This window comes from Notolepis coatsorum (genome assembly GCF_963971535.1).
Source record: "Notolepis coatsorum genome assembly, chromosome: 5".
Classification (NCBI taxonomy): Eukaryota; Metazoa; Chordata; class Actinopteri; order Aulopiformes; family Paralepididae; genus Notolepis; species Notolepis coatsorum.
The window spans coordinates 93419754-93439333 of NC_140169.1; the positions used below are offsets into that span (position 1 = coordinate 93419754).

Genomic DNA, 19580 nt, shown 5'->3' on the forward strand with positions numbered 1-19580 from the left:
TCTGAGTGAGCCGGGCAGCTTCAGACGGGCAGCACACAGGGTCCGGTAACCAAGGTTTTAAATCACACTGCAACATGCAAACAAAAGGTGTAAGCATCTACAACAGAATACAACAGTCCTTTTATATTTGATACTTGTTGTGTCTTGGAGAAGGCCATACTGCGCACTGCGTCTATCTAGCTAGCTAGTTCCAAGACAGTCTGAGAAGGGAATGCATGAAGGCTGTTGTGTTCTGCTGTGGTGTGGATTCGGACCTTTTTGTTACCCGACCCCGTGTGCTGCCGGTCTGAAGCTGCCTGACTCTAACATGGCCAGAACTCTGACCGTGGGTAACTCCGCTACTGGCTCTGCATCAATGACACTGCTAGCGCAAGTATTTCATACCACTTGATGTGAAAAGAATTCTATTTAATGTCAGCGTTATTCTGTAATCTCTCGTGTTTCTGCAGGAAACAGGCTTTTTGTAATATATCCTTCATTGTTGAATGCTTTTTGTTTACAGATGGGCTATAAGACCATTATGGTGAACTATAACCCGGAGACGGTCAGTACGGACTACGACATGTGTGACCGCCTCTACTTTGACGAGATCTCCTTTGAGGTGAGACTTTACCGCTGCTATTTTATTTGATGTGAGGAATTATTTAGAAATTATTTGTGTCTTAGGGATGTGGGTGTCCTGGGGGGGGGGGTGTTTGTTTACTTTTCTATAAATGTTCTGTAAATTAATAAATGCCAAACTGATTTGATAGAAAAAATTATATTATAATAATAATTAGTTTAAAAAAATAAAATAAAAATACTAAAGAATACAGACACCAAGGATGGTGACTCATTAAAGTTAAAACGATTTTCTGGGGGAGCTCCAGTAGCTCACCGCGTACCTCGAGCGCTATTTCGGCGCCGGGGACAACCGTGCTCGTCACGGATCTGGGGTTAGCGAGTTCGATTCCCGGACTGCAGCCGTATCTTTCTCAGAGTGTCTTCCCCCCATCTGTACCCATTCAAACCTGTTTCTGTCGGTCATTCTTGACCAGAGAAAATGCGATAAACGCAAAAAAGAGCCAGCGGAATGGCCAAAGTTTAAAAAAAAAAAAAAAAAAAAAAAAATCTGACCGTATTCTTCACATTTTCAAAACTTCCCATGACCACCCACCATCAGGTGTTGCTGAGTCACTGTCCTATGTGATCAACCTTGTGCCACCAGTTTTTATTCATTAATTTATTTTCTTTGTTTACAAAACCCGGATCATGCTTTAGCAAATCAGCAAATCTCTTAATTACACCAATATTATTGCTGTCGGAACAGTATTGTGTTTGTAGGTAAATTATTTACCTACCTTGTTTAACAACCAGGAAATGCCCTTCTTTTTGAGACTAGACAATAAAGTTAGATTTTTTATAATCTAATAATAATAATAAATAATAATTGCATTTATATAGCGCTTTTCTAGACACTCCAAGTGCTTTACAATGTAGGGTGGAAGGTGGCGGCTGGGTGGCATAGGGGAGATTGCGCTCGTCACCAATGCAAGAGGCTGCGGTCTCGACTCCCCGAGTCAGCATTGCCTGCGGCTTGGCCAGTCGTCATACTATCTCAATTGGCAGAGGTAGCGGGTGGAAAGTCGATGGGTGGGGATTGGACGTTGTGGACAGCGACTCCTACAGGTCGGTTGGGTGACGCCTGCACAGCAGAGACAGGAAGTATCGGGGGCAGCGTGAGCCTCCCACGCGTTACTCCTCGCCACTGAGAGACTGCGCTGTCTGGTGGAAAAGATGTGACAGGCTGCCTCCTCATGTACCGGAGGGGACACGTGATGCAAGGCTTCTATCCTCACTACAGCCGACCAGTGGGAGGCATAGTCTAGCAACGTTCAAGATAGGGGAGGGGAGAATTGGCGATACGAAATTGGGATGGGAGAAAAATAGAAAAATAAGGAGAAAAGGTGGATAAAAAAAAACAATGTAGGGTGGAAATTGCCTCCTTCACCACCACTGGTAGCAGTGCACCCAACCTTGGGCTATGCAGGCTCAATGGCTGCCATACACTAGCACCCGGCACACATCACACTACACAATGGCTGAACGGCTCAGGAGACGGGGATTAACACTTTGACTGCCGGGACCCGTCTTTAGACGTCTTTCCTGGCCATGCTAAAGTTGCCGGGGGACGCTGTACAGCGTCCTTATATCAATATTTCAAAAATCTGCGATCGGATTCATAATGTCCCTCCGCTGGCCTGAGATCCACCAGCAGGACCCACTGAGCTCTCTGGCGGTTCAGGAGCGCCATCTGGTGGCCGATCGGCGCAACCGCTTAACGGGAAGCGCAGTAGAGGTTTTGCTGGTCGGCCATTATACTTCCGGGCACTCGGTATAGGTTCCGGCACTCTAGCTCGTCACACTACATAGCGATCGATTGCCAATAACTCGATAAACAACATGATTTGGACGTATATACCATTATACAAGCTGGAGATGGACCGGGTAATAATATATCCCATAATGATAAAATTTCTACTCGACGATGATCGCCCAACGGCGCGCGGAGACTGGGGTGAGTTTCAGCGTGTAACGTTACCGTCTTCGATAATAACTGATATTATCAACATTTGACCCACATTAGATGATTGGTATAACGCTGCCCACGGAATTATAAACGCCCCCTCGCCCATCCGGTCAACATCAGATGACGTGTAGTAACTTCTAGAAGTACGTCTAGTTGGAATTTTTTATATCGCGCTGATTGCCATCAAACTGTATTTCATCATCAATATAATGCATTTGGGGCTATATATCACGTTCTGGAGAAAGCTGCAGAAAGAGATGAAAACATACTTATACATTAGACCAGGGGTTCCCAAACTTTTCAGGCCAGGGCCCAGAAAATTAGGCGTCAGAGAGCCGCGGCCCAATGCACATCGTCAGGCTTTTTTTTTTTTTTTTTTGCCAGGCGACCGATTTTTTAAGCCAAATATCACTTCAATCCTATTAAGTTAGTTCAAGTTAGTTATTAATTTATATGTGCTATTTATGAGAGGGCTAACTTGTTGCAAAATAATAATGATAATAATAATAGCCTCATTAAAATACTATTGTTGCTTCGGTTGTTTTCAGCGTTTTATGTGCATAATCTGTTATTTAGTTTGAAATGTTCGTTGAAATAAGTAGATTTTTCGTTTTTGTTTATTTATTAAGTTAATATAAAACCATATAGTCACATTTTAGAATACAACTAGAAACACTGTCCTGGCCTGCTTCTAAGTTCAGTGGCCTGACAAAAAAAATTAAAAAAAAAAAAAAAAAAAAAAAAAATATATATATATATATTTTTATTTTATTTTTTAAATCATCTCGCGGCCCACCCGTGGCTGCTCGCGGCCCACCTTTGGGTCGCGACCCCGACTTTGGGAACCACTGCATTAGACCATACTTTACTATGAATATGTGAATGAAAAAGTTTAACGTTGCTACACAATGAACAATACATATAGGACTTTGAATGGGCCCTAATAATGGCAATGTAGCAATAGAATTTAAAAAGTTATAGCCCTGCAAAGAAGGGGACTTTCTCCATAGACAAATGGCGCTGGCAATCTATGGTATATCATTAATAGGATAACTCCACTATTTTGGGAAATTAGCTTATTTAACATCTTCCCTGGAGTTAGACAAGAAGATGCATACCTTTTTTGTCTCTGTGCGTGCATTTTAGCTTTGGGAATAGATGCTCCGTTAGCATAGCTTAGCTTCATCACTGGAAGTGGGGGAGGACAGTAGCCTTACAGTGCCTTACAGTGTATTGCAAGGTCTGACATTGACCAAACTTGATATGCATGACCTTGGTGGGCTCTAGGTCAACTCCTGAAAAGGGGGTCAATGTCAGACCTTGCAATCAAAAGTTAGGGGCGCACTGAAATTATGGCAAGGGTTATTAGCCCCCTAACTTTTGATTGCAAAGTCTGACATTGACCCCCTTTTCAGGAGTTGACCTAGAGCCCACCAAGGTCATGCATATCAAGTTTGGTCAATGTCAGACCTTGCAATACACTGTAAGGCACTGTAAGGCTACTGTCCTCCCCCACTTCCAGTGATGAAGCTAAGCTATGCTAACGGAGCATCTATTCCCAAAGCTAAAATGCACGCACAGAGACAAAAAAGGTATGCATCTTCTTGTCTAACTCCAGGGAAGATGTTAAATAAGCTAATTTCCCAAAATAGTGGAGTTATCCTTTAACCTTAGGCAACCAAAGTGTTAATATCGGTCAATTAAGGGGAAGGGATGATTAGGTGGCCGTGATGTCAGAGACCCGATTGGGAATTTGGCTAATGACTATTGGATCATTTGAAAATCATGAATCATCCCTAGAAAACACTAACTAGCATGGCGGCTAGGTGGCGCAGTGGGCAAGGCGCTCGCCACCAACGCAGGATATGCTGGGTTCGAGCCCAGCTCTCGGTGTTGCTACCAGCTTGGCTGGTCGTTCATACTAATACAATTGGCAGTATTAGGGGGTGGGAAGCTGGTGGGTGGGGATCGGACGTTGTGGACAGCGACTCCTACAGGTCTGTTGGTGCGCCTGCGCAGTAGAATCAGGAAGCGACAAGGGCGGCGTGTCCCTCCCACACAGACCCTCGCCGCTGAGAGATCGCGCTGTGCAGGTGAAAAGATGCAACGGCTGCCTCCTCGAGTACCGGAGGGGACACGTGATGCAAGGCTTCGTCCACATTGCAGCCGGCTTGTGGGAGGCATGGCCTAACAACGTTCGAGACGGGAGGGTAGAATTGGACAATACGAAATTGGGGACGCGAGAAAAATAGAAAAATAGGGAGAAAAAGTAGATCAAAAAAAGAAAACCCTAACTAGCGCCTGTGTAAAATGTCACAACTCAAAGCTCATGTTCAACAAAGGAAGATGTCAGAAGCCTCTAATGGAGAAAGTGGATTATATTTGAATGGCCTCTACTGTTCAGTAGAACGAATCGGTTCTGGTCCATACCAACGATACTTCTAGTTTACTACTTTTAGAGGCAGTGATGAAGTGGATGTTCCTAAATAGACTTTTTTCTCTCTTTCTATCTCTCAATCACTCATCTCCATCACTTTTTACCCATCCCTCTCTCCATATCTCTCTCCCCACCTCTCCTTTCTCCATCTCTCATTTCCTCTTATCGATCCCTCTTCTCTCCCTCCACTTCTCTCCTCCATCTCTCTCCTTTCTCTTTCTTCTCTCTCCTCTCCATCCCTCTCTCTCCACCCCCCCCCCTCTCGCTCTCTCTCCCTCTTTCTCCATTTCTCATATTTTATTATTTTAAATAAATTATACAATAAAACAATTGCAATTGTAGTGCAAAAATAAATCAAAGCAGATACGTAACAAGAATCTTACAGGAGCTCTGCATATATTCAGTATATTAGACACGGAGGTAGACGGAATCAAATCACTACATTTGAAACACCATATTACAGCCATAGTACAAATGCTCACTCTTATTATCGCTCTGAGGCTGTGGCCTGCAGTTACATATTTGTATGCCAATAATGGGCACCTCTCATCCTCTCCCAGAAGTATTGGTATTTGTTGTGTTTCTGAAAAGGTGCTGAAATATTTCTGCTAATTTAGGGTAATATGTTTCCCTTATTTGAAGATATTTTGGACATTAGAGAAGGAAGATAATTTCAGTCTATTTCTGAGAGGTCACAGTGATGACGCAGTATTTGGTCTCTGGGTAACCATGATTTTGAATGTCTTCCTTTTTCTATCAAATCAAGTCAAGTCAAATGTATTTGTATAGCCCAAAATCACAAGTTACCGCTATGGGCTTCACAGATCAACAATTAACATCACAATAGATCCACAATAAAAAAAGGGATCAAAAGGGATCCCCCATCAGTGTGTCTGTGTTATATTGGTGTTGCAATAGATGATAGGACGGATAATGGAACAAGCAAATAATTGGTATGTATTGTATATATCATTTGTCTTAAATATTAAGTAGATGCTGTAGGCCAAACTGAGGACGGCGTAGAGCAGATCCACCACACCTGAGGTGCTCGGATCTAGTTTGAGGTAGAACAGCCGCTGCAATCAACAGTGTAGGCCACAGCGAGGATGGCGCAGGGTAGATCACACCACCTTAACACTTTGGATGCCACGCCATGTTTTCCTTTTTACCCCCTTGATGCCCAAACCCCCTCCAATGTTAACTTAATATCGCCTAATCTATGTTTTAAATTATGGCTATGTGTCTAATCTGCCCGTCGCTTATCAAAGACTCATTTTGTCAAGGCAGATTGTTTTTTTATCGCTTCATTTCCGTTTGATAGCATTTTGAAAATCACTCATTTTCTCGGAAAAAACAACCCTATGATGATGATCGTCTTTTACTGGAATATTCCAGAACGTTGTCATTTGTCTGCCTATTTATGAATCGTTTTCAAATAAACGCTAGATGATCGATAGTATGTGTGCGCACGCACGCTCGTGCCGCGCGCTGATAATCGCTGCTCTTATTTCCTGATGGCTTTTACAGTGAAACAGCAATATCACATATAGTGGAAACGCTTATATCTCAGTGAAAACGAGTGATTATCCTAAGACTGATAACATAGATTCCTTACCCGACATCAGATGGTATCCAAATGGTATATTCCAATTCCTGATCACCATTCAAAAAAATCGATAATTGTATTGATCCAGCGTGTGTACAGTATAACACATATTCGCCGTGGCACCAAGGTTCCAGAATGAACTCTGGTAGACCCCGGTTACATCAGTGAGAAGTAAAATGTGGAGTCAGAAATCCGTTCTCCCATTCACTTTCATTGAGTCCACTCCAAAAGGGTGATTTACCATCTGGGAGACGATAGGGGGCGCTTTTTTCACATCTGAGCGCCGGCGGTGCCTGGATATCCAACGGTAGGCTCGCTTGATGCAATATGATTTCAGATTGCTAATAATAAAATAAAAAAAAATAAAAACAGAAATCTCGTGATGGGCATTTAATGGTTGTGGCGTAAACCCGAGATATCTCGGGCGTGGCATCCAAAGTGTTAACGGGCCCAACGGGGACTAGACCAGGGCTGGCGGTATATAGGCTGTGTACCTGTATCACACAGTCACTCGAGACATCCACTCACAGAGAGAGGGGGACGGGGGTTAGAAGACCTATCTATGTTCCCATCAGCACTACCTTACTCTAGCACGTAAACGGAACTAACCATACTAAGGTCTGTCCCGACTCCCAGACCAGGTAGGATCAGGGGAGGCCGAAGGAGGGAGAGAAAAGATGGGACTTGAGCAAGGATTTTAAAACTAACTGCGGCGGGTAATTTATTCAACAGGTAGGGAGCGCAGTAGGCAAAGGCTCTGTGGCCGGCGGATTTCTTTTTTACCCTAGGAATCGATAGCAGCCCTGCATTTTGTGAACGAAGAGCACGAGGGGGCGAGTGTTGTGTAATGAGATCGGATAGATGGAGCGGTGCAAGCCCATTCAAAATTGTATAAGCGAGTAGCAACACTTTAAAGTCAGATCTGGCCTGGATGGGAAGCCAGAGTTGGACTTGACTGGACTTCTATCTCAAGGCTATGATCCCCAAGTCTGTATTTTGTTTATTTGGTTTCAGGAGTTTGGTTTCAGGAGTTTGGTACTTGGCCAGTTCAATCTCTCCAATCCCCCCCCCCCCCCCTTGGTGGATAATTTTTTTTGTCAAATCAGTTGTGCAATAGTAAATTTTGGTGAGTTGTTTCTATATTCACTTATGACATTTAGGTAACATTAATGAACAAAGGAGACAGCTACAGTATGTAAGTTGTAAACGTATTATTATTTTTATTCCAGTCGATCATAATGATCATGATCATATTACGGAGCGCTCACTGCATTCGAGAGAGAGGGAGAGCGAGAGAGAGACTCACATTTTCGTATATCCATCTATGGGAAAAAGACATTTCCAGTGAGTGAAGGTTTGTTCAAATCATGAGGGAACAAAATACTATTTTGAGGCCTCAAATTGATTAACCCTTTTCTCGCCAAGAACGTGTTACCACGTCATTGCTCGCCATGCGTAATCTGCCAATGACGCCGTAAGGCGTCTTTGAGATCAATATTTCAAAAATCTGTGATGGCAATCATATTTCACCCACGGAGACTTGAGACTTGCTCCTCTCAACTCTCCAACGGTTCAAGACCGCAATCTGGTGGCCGATCGGCGAATCGCCAAAACCGGAAGTGACGCGCCGGAAGTGGTGCTCAACCATATTTCGTCCGGGCACTCGCTATCGTTAGCGGGACTCCATCTTGATACACTGGACAGCGATCGGTTGCAAATAACTCGATAAACAACATGATTTGGACGCATATAGTATTATACAACCTCGCATATATCAACATCCCATAATAGAGATATTTCTGCTCCACGCTGATCACCCAACGGTCAGAGGAAGCCGCGGTGAGTTTCAGCTTGTTTGATTATTATTAAACGTATAATCTGCTCTGATATATATATATATCGCCCATACTACATGAATCATTTAACGTCGGCCACGGACGTATAAATCCCCCCCCCTCCGGTCACCAGCAGATGATGAGGCATGACGTGTAGGATCTTGTACAATTGAAATTTTTTATCTGACGTCAATCGGTATCAAACTACATTTGATGATCTAATATATGTATTTATGCCTATAACTCGCGTTCTGCAGAATGCTGCAGAAACCAATAAAAACATATTTATACTTTAGACCGTATTTTAGTATGAATATGTGAATGAAAAAGTAGAACGTTGCTACATCCTAAACGATAGATACTTGACGTTGAATGGGCCATAGTAATGTCAATTTAGCAATACAATTTAAAAAGTTATAGCCCTGCAAAGAAGGGGAACATCTCCATAGACTTATAGTGGTGGCAGAGAGTGGATTAAGATCAGAATAATCTGTGGCAGATAAAGGGTTAATTTGAGGGAAGAAAATACTTGAGGTAACTATTTTGAGGCCACAAAATATTATTTTCAGGCCCCAAATTGATTAATTTGAGATGACTAAATACATTTTGAGGTAACAAAATACTATTTTGAGGCCACGACATATTTTTTTCATAAACTTTTGCGTGGCAGCAATAAGCCTTTGTAGCAAGCAGATTAGCTGGGCTAGCTAGCTAACATTAGCTGAACTGACATTAGCTTGATAGCTAACTAGCGAATAGCATCAGCTAGCTAACATTAGCTTACTTATTATTACACCAACACCATGGAACTAATGACCAATTTGACAACGTTCTCTGTCAGAATAGTCAGTAATTCTATATAGTGCTAGCTAACGTTTCACCATACTTGTCTTGTTGCTCATCAGCCCTGGCAAATTCACTATTACTAAACTAGTTACAGTAGGTAGCTAGCTAGTAGCTACATCTGCTTCCACGTCTTGAATTGTTGAATGTCGGACTGGGACTTGACATGATGTTACCATGACGTTTTTATTTTTATAGTTAACCAATGGGGTAAACGGGCTACTACCGGCAATCCATGTCTGTAATAATAATAATAAAACGAGAATAAACACAATACAAATGTAATAAAAAATATATAAAAAACGTTATTTTAGGGGGGCTCAAATTAAATGTGAGGGTCTTCAGCCCCCCCTAAAAAGGGTCTAGAACCGCCACTGGCTTTGGCCCTCAGTGTGCAGTTGTCATTGTTTTGGTGTTGGACTCTGGTATGAAGTTCCAATTCTAGTAGACCCAGGGTGTCTGATTCAGGGGAGTGGTGGTGGGAGTAACCCCCACCCAACCCCCTCCAATGTACAGTTCTTCCCCTTTGAATGTATATAATGGTGGGCATAGATATTTTTTTTTAATCTATCTGCAATCCTGGATTTAATCTAGATTAAAATGGCTAAAAAAAAAAAAAAATCTGCCGGTTTTCAAAATATGTGTGTTCTACCCAAATAATGACCAGAAGTAAGTCCTTACTTTTTCTTTCCTCCTTATGTTTCTCAGGCCAGGTGGCCCATTACACCATGAGCCCATCTCCCGTTTCCAAAATGCATTACAGACTGTTTGAAAAAGCTGTTTTGCTATGATAATTGGTAATGAAATATCAAAATAATGTTCAATAAGATGTACTTGTGTTTAATAAGTTGTTTTATTCAGAAGTTAACACAAATAAATAATATTACCAGTACAGTACAGTATCTAGCACACTCTCAGGAGCAAAACAGAAAGAAGCATTTCAAACTTGAACTATGTGACATGGCTTGACTCAATCAGTCCAATTTCTATTTCTCCTTCTTCCACCAGTCACTCGGGCAGCTTGTTTTATGTAGCGGTGTCTACTTATAGTGCCTATAATATTTTTCCCGTTGGGTGCCAGACAGGGCCAAACCCTGCCAATGCAAATCAACTGCTCCGTGGAGTTGCTCAGTGGCCAATGGTGTCAATTGTGGTTGTACTGGGCAGCTCCCAGGTGTGAATGGAACTGTGTGAATGTGAAGCAGGGCGTTCCTGAAAAAGAGCATCTGTGCTCGGCGAACCTACCCTGGGTAAATAAGGGTAAAAAAAAAATTATATATATATTTTTTTTAGATTAACTGCGTCAATTATATTATCGCGCGCGTTAACGGCCCAGCTCTAGTATATATATATATATATATATATATTTTTTTTTATGATCTCTTTCTCTTAACACTTTGAATGCCACTCACAGCTTTTCTCTGGTTTACCCCCCGACTGTTGAATGCCACGTCACAAGTTTTTTTTATTTATTTTTTTTATAATTATTAGCGTTCTGAAATCATATTGCATCAAGCGAGCCTACCGTTGGAGATCCAGGCACCGCCGGCGCTCAGATGTGAAAAAAGCGCCCCCTATCGTCTCCCAGATGGTAAATCACCCTTTTGGAGTGGACTCAATGAAAGTGAATGGGAGAACGGATTTCTGACTCCACATTTTACTTCTCACTGATGTAACCGGGGTCTACCAGAGTTCATTCTGGAACCTTGGTGCCACGGCGAATATGTGTTATACTGTACACACGCTGGATCAATACAATTATCGATTTTTTCGAATGGTGATCAGGAATTGGAATATACCATTTGGATACCATCTGATGTCGGGTAAGGAATCTATGTTATCAGTCTTAGGATAATCAGACTCGTTTTCACGGAGATATAAGCGTTTCCACTATATGTGATATTGCTGTTTCACTGTAAAAGCCATCAGGAAATAAGAGCAGCGATTTATCAGCGTGCGGCACGAGCGTGCGTGCGTGCGCACACATATACATCTAGCGTTTATTTGAAAACTATTCATAAATAGGCCGACAAATGACAACGTTCTGGAATATTCCAGTAAAAGACGATTATCATAGAATGTGTTTTTTTTCTGCGAAAACGAGTGATTTTCAAAATGCTATCAAACTGAAATGAAGCGATAAAAATACAATCTGCTTTGACAATGTTGACTGGAAAATGAGTCTTTGATAAGCGACGGGCAGATTAGACACATAGCCATAATTTAAAACATAGATTAGGCGATATTAACGTTAACATTGGAGTGGATGGTGGCATTCAAGGGGGTAAAAAGGAAAACACGGCTGGCAATCAAAGTGTTAAATTACTGTATATTGTGTATATGTCTTGTATGTCATAAATGTCTTGATGAATTGAAAATGGGGGACCCTGATGTAAACAAGACTATTTTCTGGTCTGCATCCTCTTAACAATTGTTTGTATTGAGCCGTACTGTACCCATTCTGCAATCTGTTAATAAAGTTTTCAATCAATCGACCTCTCTTGCTCTCTCCATCTCTCTCTCTCTATCGGTCTTTTCTCTCTCTCTCTCTCTCTCTCAGGTTGTGATGGACATCTATGAGATGGAGAATCCGGAGGGAGTGATTCTGTGCATGGGCGGTCAGCTGCCAAACAACATCGCCATGCCTCTCCACCGCCAGCTTTGTCGCATTCTGGGAACGTCGCCCGAGTTCATCGACTCGGCAGAGAACCGCTTCAAGTTCTCCCGCATGCTGGACACCATCGGCATCAGCCAGCCCCGCTGGAAAGAGCTGTCTGACACTGAGGTATGGCATCTCTCCAAGTAAAGAAAAAAAAGGGGGGGGGGGATTAAAAGGTGCACTTCACTTGTGCTTTGAATTAGTACATAGAAGCACATAAGTACCAAAAATACATAGCATGTATACTATGTGAAAAGTACATATAAGGGTAGAAATAACCTATACTTTTTAAACACACTTAATGTATAAAAATTATACTGTCAAGGCGGCTGGGTGGCGCAGCGGACATTGCGCTCGTCACCAACGCAAGAGACACCGGGTTTGAATCCGGCTGTCTGCGTTGCCTCCGGCTTGGGCCTGCCGTCATACTAACTCAATTGGCGGGTGGAAGTCGATGGGTGGTAATCTGGACGTTGTGGACAGCGACTCCTACAGGTGGGTTGGGGGACGCCTGCACAGCAGAGACAGGAAATGGCGGGGGTAGTGTGAGCCTCCCACACGTTACACCTCGCCAATGAGAGTCCGCGCTGGCAGGTGAAAAGATGTGACAGGCTGCCTCCTCGTGTATCGGAGGGGACACGTGATGCAAGGCTTCTATCCTCCCTACCACCGGCCAGTGGGGGGCATATGCGAGCAACGTTCAAGACAGGGGACGGGAGAATTGGCACAGCGAAATTGGGATGGGAGAAAAATAGAAAGAGGATAAAGTGAAAAATTCTGACAGGTATAATGTTGTCTGGTGTCCTGTATGAAGTCGTTATTGGTCAGCCACACCACAGCTGAGTTTGGATCATCACTATAAGACAAGTCTGTGCCTTCCTCTCTCTCTTTATCCTCTCTCCCTCCTCCAGTCTGCTATGAAGTTCTGCGAGACTGTAGGATATCCCTGTCTGGTACGTCCGTCCTATGTACTGAGCGGAGCGGCTATGAACGTGGCCTACAGCGACAGTGACCTGGAGAAATACCTGACCAGTGCTGTAGCCGTGTCCAAAGAACAGCCCGTTGTCATCTCCAAGTTCATACAGGAGGCTAAGGTCAGAAAAAAACGCATTACTTACTATTTTTGTGATGAGATATTGGAAGCGAGAAGATTGTTGTCATAATGTTGTAATCACGCTAAGCATGCAAGTGGAAAGGCTTCCTATCGATTGCCAGGTGAGTTTAGCTCCAAACCCTGCCCCATGGTGCCACCAACTGCAGTGGCCTCGGATATCGCACTGTGATGGACTGAGACGCTCTCCAGGCTGCCTTCCCTCTCTCTAATGTTCAGTTCGTCAGCATCAAGCTGTTGGTTAGAAGCTGACGTTATGCTTAGCCAGCCTTGTTGTTGCTAGTCTTTATTTATATATATATTTTTTTTACTTTTATTTATAGCATTTTCAGCTTTTTCTGGCCACGCAGGACCGATAGATGGAGAGAGGGAGAACGGGAGGAGAGGTAGGGAAGACATGCAGAAAATGGGAAACGAACCCGGGACGACCGCTTCGCGACTCGCCGCGCTATGTGGTGTGCTACTGGAGTCTGGAGCGCCCCTGTTGTCGCTAGGCTTCTATGGTTGTTGATCAGTGAATAATAATCTTGACAGAAATGTTTTTTTAAATAGCTAATTAGCTACTTCATTGTCTCAGCAATTTTGGCCGTAACAGATTTACTTTAGGAGCTTTATAGTGTAACGTTGGCTCCATTATCAGTGCTGCCAGGGTCCACTGACTGACGGGCCTCCTGTAAAATGGCAAGAGCTATGCAATTTTTTTTTTTTTTTGTATCCACTTTTTCTCCCATTTTCTACATTTTCTCCCATCCCAATTTTCGTATCATCCAATTCAACCCTCCCCTGTCACGAACGCTGTTTCTTGCCTCCCACAAGCCGGCTGCAATGTGGACTAAGTCATACATAGCACAAGTCCCCTCCGGTACTTGAGGTAACAGCAGTCGCATCTTTTCACCTGCGCAGCTCGATCTCTCAGTGGCGAGGAGTAACGCGTGGGAGGCTCACGCTGCCCCCGACACTTCCTGATTCTACTGCGCAGGCGCACCAACCGACCTGTAGGAGTCGCTGTCCACACCGCCCGATCCCCACCCATCAGTTTCCCAGCCCCTAATACGGCCAATGTGTATTAGTATGAACGACCAGCTAAACTGAAAGCAATGTGGAGCGCTGGGCTCGAACAGGCGAGCCCAGCGTCTCCGCATTTGTGGCGAGCACCTTGCCCACTACGCCACGTAGCCGCCGAGCTATGCAACCTTTATACATTCCTTGTAAAAATGGGCACAAATATGTGGGAATGTTTTCATATTTTGAATGACTGATGTTCTATTTCGTAGGCCTAGGTAGGAATAACATAGCTACTAGGGCAACAAGGCTACCATTAGCTCAGTGGTCAGCCAGGGCTTGACGACCAGTAAAAGCACAAAGACCCACCCGCAGTTGGCGCTGTGAGGCCAGGTGTCACGACATGTCATGAAAATGAAAATGATGGGGGGGCGGGGTTTGGAGCTAAACTCACCTGGCAATATAAATATAAACCTGGACCACCCCTATAGGAAAGTGAATACAAGTCGATAGAAGGTCCTCACGAGTATATTAGCGACACCAACGTGTGTCCCGGGTTTCCCCAGGAGATAGATGTGGATGCGGTGGCGTGTGATGGCGTGGTGATGGCCATCGCGGTGTCGGAGCACGTAGAGAATGCGGGGGTGCACTCTGGAGACGCCACGCTGGTGACGCCACCCCAGGACATCAACCACAAGACCATGGAGACCATCAAAGTGATCGTACACGCCATCGGACAGGAGCTGCAGGTCACCGGGCCCTTCAACCTGCAGCTCATCGCAAAGGTAAAACAATAATTCAGTTTAATGAGCAGCAAGGGTGTAAAAAGTACCCAGAAATTATACTTAAGTGAAAGTATGGATACCGTCTCAAAATCTTACTCAAGTAAAAGTTGAGTATCTGGCTAAAAACACACTTGAGTAAAAGTCAAAAAGGTTCAACTTTGTACTTGAGTACTCAAAAGTAAAAGTTAAAACTTTTTTATACCGGGGCAATGAAATGTTCCGTTTCGTCCTCTTCATCACTCGTACTATCGTTTGTGGCGATCTTCTGTAGCTTGTCACTCTGGCTGTCTATTCTTCTGATAGTAGGTGTTTAATGTTTTTTTTTCTCTGAAATGTAATTGACTAAAATTACAAGTATACAAACCTAATAATACTTGAGTAAAGTACAAATCCCCAAAAACAGTACTTAACACTATGATCGCCGGGAACGAGTTTTCACGTCATTCAGAGCCATGCTCATTCTGCCGAAGACGCCGTAACTCGTCTTTGATGTCAATATTTCAAAAATCTGTCATCGAAATCATATTTCCTTTCCGGAGCCCTGAGACACAAGTGTGATCTCCTCTCAACTCTCTAGCGGTTCAAGAGCGCCATCTGGTGGCCGATCGGCAGATCGCCAACCGGATATTAACCTTTGAACTAGGGCTGGGCGATAAAACGATAACGATAACTATCGCGATAAATTATTTCCTCGAAATAAACATGAAACGTGGTCGCAAAGTTTCGATATATCGATTTTCCAAGCTTGGCTCCGTTCAGCCTCGGCTCACCACACTCACTAACAACAACCAACGTTACGTGATGACGTATTTACGCACAACAGCTAACAACCAATCAGTGAAGGAGATGGCCGAGAGCGAAGTATACCCGGAAGGAGGTAGGACTCACTCAACAACCAGGCTTGCTAGGCTAATTAGCTTGCACGGCAATGTTTTATATATTTACGTGCCGAGTATGTGTGTGACGTGAATTCTGAGGCCACGTTTATAGTAGTGGGGGTATACAGTGGACGTCGTTTCAATATATTGTGGCGGAAGAGAGTATTTTAGTGTAATATTTAGCACATTGTCATGGAATACACAGCTTAGATACTACAGGCTTGCTAGGCTAATTAGCTTGCACGCCGATGTTTTATATATTTACGTGCCGAGTATGTGTGTGTTTTGAATTCTGAGGCCACGTTTATAGTAGTGTGAGGTATACAGTTCGTTTCAATATATTGTGGCGGAAGAGAGTATTTTAGTGTCATATTTATTGTCATGAGATACTCCGCTTGTCGGCTAACGTGTAACGTGCGCGGACTGATGACGACATCAACTCGACTTGAGACATTCGCAGCAGCATAAGAAGTCAATTAAACTTGACGGACATTATATCGACGATAATTATCGATATCGAATTATATGAAAATAATTTTATAATTTTATCGCGATAACGTTTTTGGTCATATCGCCCAGCCCTACTTTGAACCAGTAGTACTCATCCATATGTGGTCCGGCCACTCGCTATAGCTCCCGCGACTCCATCTTGAAACACTGGATAATAGATTGCTCGCCCTAACTCAATAAACAACGTTATTTGGACGTATATACTATTATACAACCTGGAAATGGTTCATCAGGATCAACATCCCATAATCGAAAACGGTCTACTCCACGCTGATCGTCCAACGGCGCGAGGAACATACGGTAAGATTCAGCGTTATTTTCTAACTTATTCCATATAAACTGCTATGATGAACATATGACCCACTCTGGATGAATCATCTAACGCTGCCCACGGAATTATAAACGATCCCCCGCCCATCCGGTCATCATCAGATCATACGTAGATCATTCTAGAAGTACGTCCAGTTTAAATTTTTCATCTCGCACAGATTCCTACCAAACTGTATCTGATCATCAATATAATGCATTTAGGGCTATAAATCACGTTCTGAAGAAAGCTGCAGAAAACGATAAAAACATACTTATACTTTAGACCATATTTTAGTATGAATATGTGAATGAAAAAGTTTAACGTTGCTACACCCTGAACAATACATATACAACATTGAATGGGCCATAATAATGGCAATGTAGCAATAGAATTTAAAAAGTTATAGCCCTGCAAAGAAGGGGAACTTCTCCATAGACAAATAGAGCTGGCGAGGGATGGTAAATTATGAATTTAACCCATGGCGATCAAAGTGTTAAGTATTGTAACGAAGTACAATTACTCAAGTACTTTACACCCCTGATGAGCAGTAAGCACTCGCCTACCACCACCCGGGTTCAATTCCCCACACACCCCTGGCTTGGTCAGTCGTGCCTACGAACACATTATTGGTAGCATTCGAGGGTGGGAAGCCGATAGCGACTCCTAGTGGTCGGTCGGCATCTGTTCAGCAGGGAGGGGATCTGGGGGAGATTGTGTGAACCTCTGCACGCGTAATGCTCTCCGAGGTGAAAAGAAGCGGCTGGCGACGCCACATGTATCAAAGGAGGCACGTGGTAGTCTACACCCTCCCTACACTGACAGTAGGGCAGCGCAATGACCAGGAGGGGGTTGGTATTAGTGATGCACGATATATCGGCCGCCGATATAATATATAATATCGGCCGATATGGCCGTTTTTTCGGTCCGATATCAAGATAGGGCCGATATATATAAAAAAATCGTGTGTGTATATATATATATATAATATTTACATGTTTTGGTCTTAAATAGTTTCAAAATATCAGTCATTTCTGAAAATAAGTTACAAAAGTTTTTAAAAAAAATGCGTTTTGGAAAATGACTCTTTATTTGATTATCAAAGTGTTTTCTATACAGAGATATCGACATCGGTAAATATCGGTATCGGCAATTCATCAGCAATATTAATATCGGTTATCGGTATCGGCCACAATTTTCACATCGGTGCATCACTAGTTGGTATGATGACTAAATTGGGGGATGGGAGAATAAAACATTTTAAATAAAAAAAGGAAATGAAAGCTGAACTAAGGTATTTGGAAAAAGTGGTGCAGCAGCTCAACCAAGTACAAATAATAAGCACATAGTTTAGTGTGGTTGAGGACCATATACAGTAGGGCTGGGCGATATGACGATATTATATAAATATCGGGTACAGTTCATTAACGATACACTTTTTAAACGTATCGTGGATATCGTGATGTTTTGCCCTCGCGTTAGAGGCCGCCGCGGCTGAGATGAGACTTACAAGCGCAGTGCTAAATGCTTTCCTCTCCCTCTCGCCTCTCCCTCTCGCAGAAAAAAAAAGTCAGTCACACACACACTTGCCCAAATTACGTCATCTACACGCACATACACGCAAGCGCACACACCTAGCCAGAGACAGAGAGGCGGTGGCTCGGTGCTAGGGATGCCCCCTGAAACCCAGGAGTAAGCTCCGACGTTAACGGTACTGCTATCGGTAAATTAGTAGTATGAGCGGATTAGCTACGGAGCTAACAGAGTGTACCATCCATCTGCGACGCAACAGTGGCAGCAACAGTGGACACGGAGTAATGTTAACGTTATGTCGAGTTCATACTACACTACACGTAGGGCTGGGCGATATGGCCTAAATATGATATCACGATATTTTCTGACTTTTCGGCGATACACGATACACATCACGATGTTTTTCCTTTTTTCCCCAAACAATTCATTATGAGGCTTACCAAGACAGTATTTGAGTTTGCAAGCGAACATTAAAGACAAAAGACTCATGCATTTAGCATTTTTATATTATATTATAGATTTAGATTATTGGATTCTTAGATTATATATTTAGCACTTTAGCCTTTAGTTTTTTTAGATTAAATATTAGATTTGAACGGCTTAAGGCTATATCTGTACTTGATGTTTGTTTGTTGTGTTGCATACTTGAAATAAACTTCAATCAAATCAAATCCCCCCTCTTAAAAACAAAAACCTGTGTTTAACCTAGCCATCTATAAAACATCATGCTAAAACTGTGAAACAAATGTCCTACTCCCCTAAAGAAAGAAATACATAGCAAACATGACTCAGTTATCCAATAGTGCTGCTGCTTTTTATTTTGTTAAAATCTTTTAGTTAAGACTAAAAGACTACAATATATATGACTACAAGGGCCAGAAGCCGACTTCATGACGGCTTCCTGTCCTCGCATTCCATTTCCGGTTTACGTTACATTTTCAACAACAGATTGCTGCTAATTAAACATTTCATGGAAACTGAGTAACGTTAACGTTATGTCAAGTTCATACGTGTAGTTAGGGCTGGGCGATATGACGATATTATATAAATATCGGGTACAGTTCATTAACGATACACTTTTTAAACGTATCGTGGATATCGTGATGTTTTGCCCAAGAGGCTTGTGTCGCGTCAATCTGGTCCACACGTTGACACTTTTGAACAGCGCCGCCCCACACACACACTAGTGCATCAAAAGTTACTACTTATGATTAACAAAGGCATTCGTTTTGTGGCATTAACGTTATATAGTTACACTTTCAATAACATCAGCGTATTTACATAGCAACGTCCGAGGTCGACCTAGATATAGCAAGCATTAGTCGTTCATATCTCAGCCCGTGCTGACTCAGTTGTGCCCATTCTGCGGTCTGTTAATAAAGTTTTCAATCAGACAGATGTATGGAAAGGCTTTTATTATAACATCCGTTGCAGTAAAATCATTATGCCTCCAGTCGTTTAGTCATTCTGCGGAGCTAAAAGCTAAACGTCGGCCGCGGCGAGCT

General features: G+C 43.0%; 1 protein-coding gene across 1 annotated transcript in view; it reads left to right on the forward strand.

The window, feature by feature from the left end:
* The window catches only part of cad (carbamoyl-phosphate synthetase 2, aspartate transcarbamylase, and dihydroorotase), a 192844-nt gene that overhangs the window by 73777 nt on the left and 99487 nt on the right, over positions 1 to 19580 (forward strand). Inside the window, exons 20-23 of the mRNA XM_084315379.1 lie at positions 503 to 601; positions 11851 to 12075; positions 12861 to 13043; positions 14629 to 14847. Of these exons, the coding sequence (XP_084171505.1) occupies positions 503 to 601; positions 11851 to 12075; positions 12861 to 13043; positions 14629 to 14847 (726 nt within the window). The remainder of the gene's footprint in view (positions 1 to 502; positions 602 to 11850; positions 12076 to 12860; positions 13044 to 14628; positions 14848 to 19580) is intronic.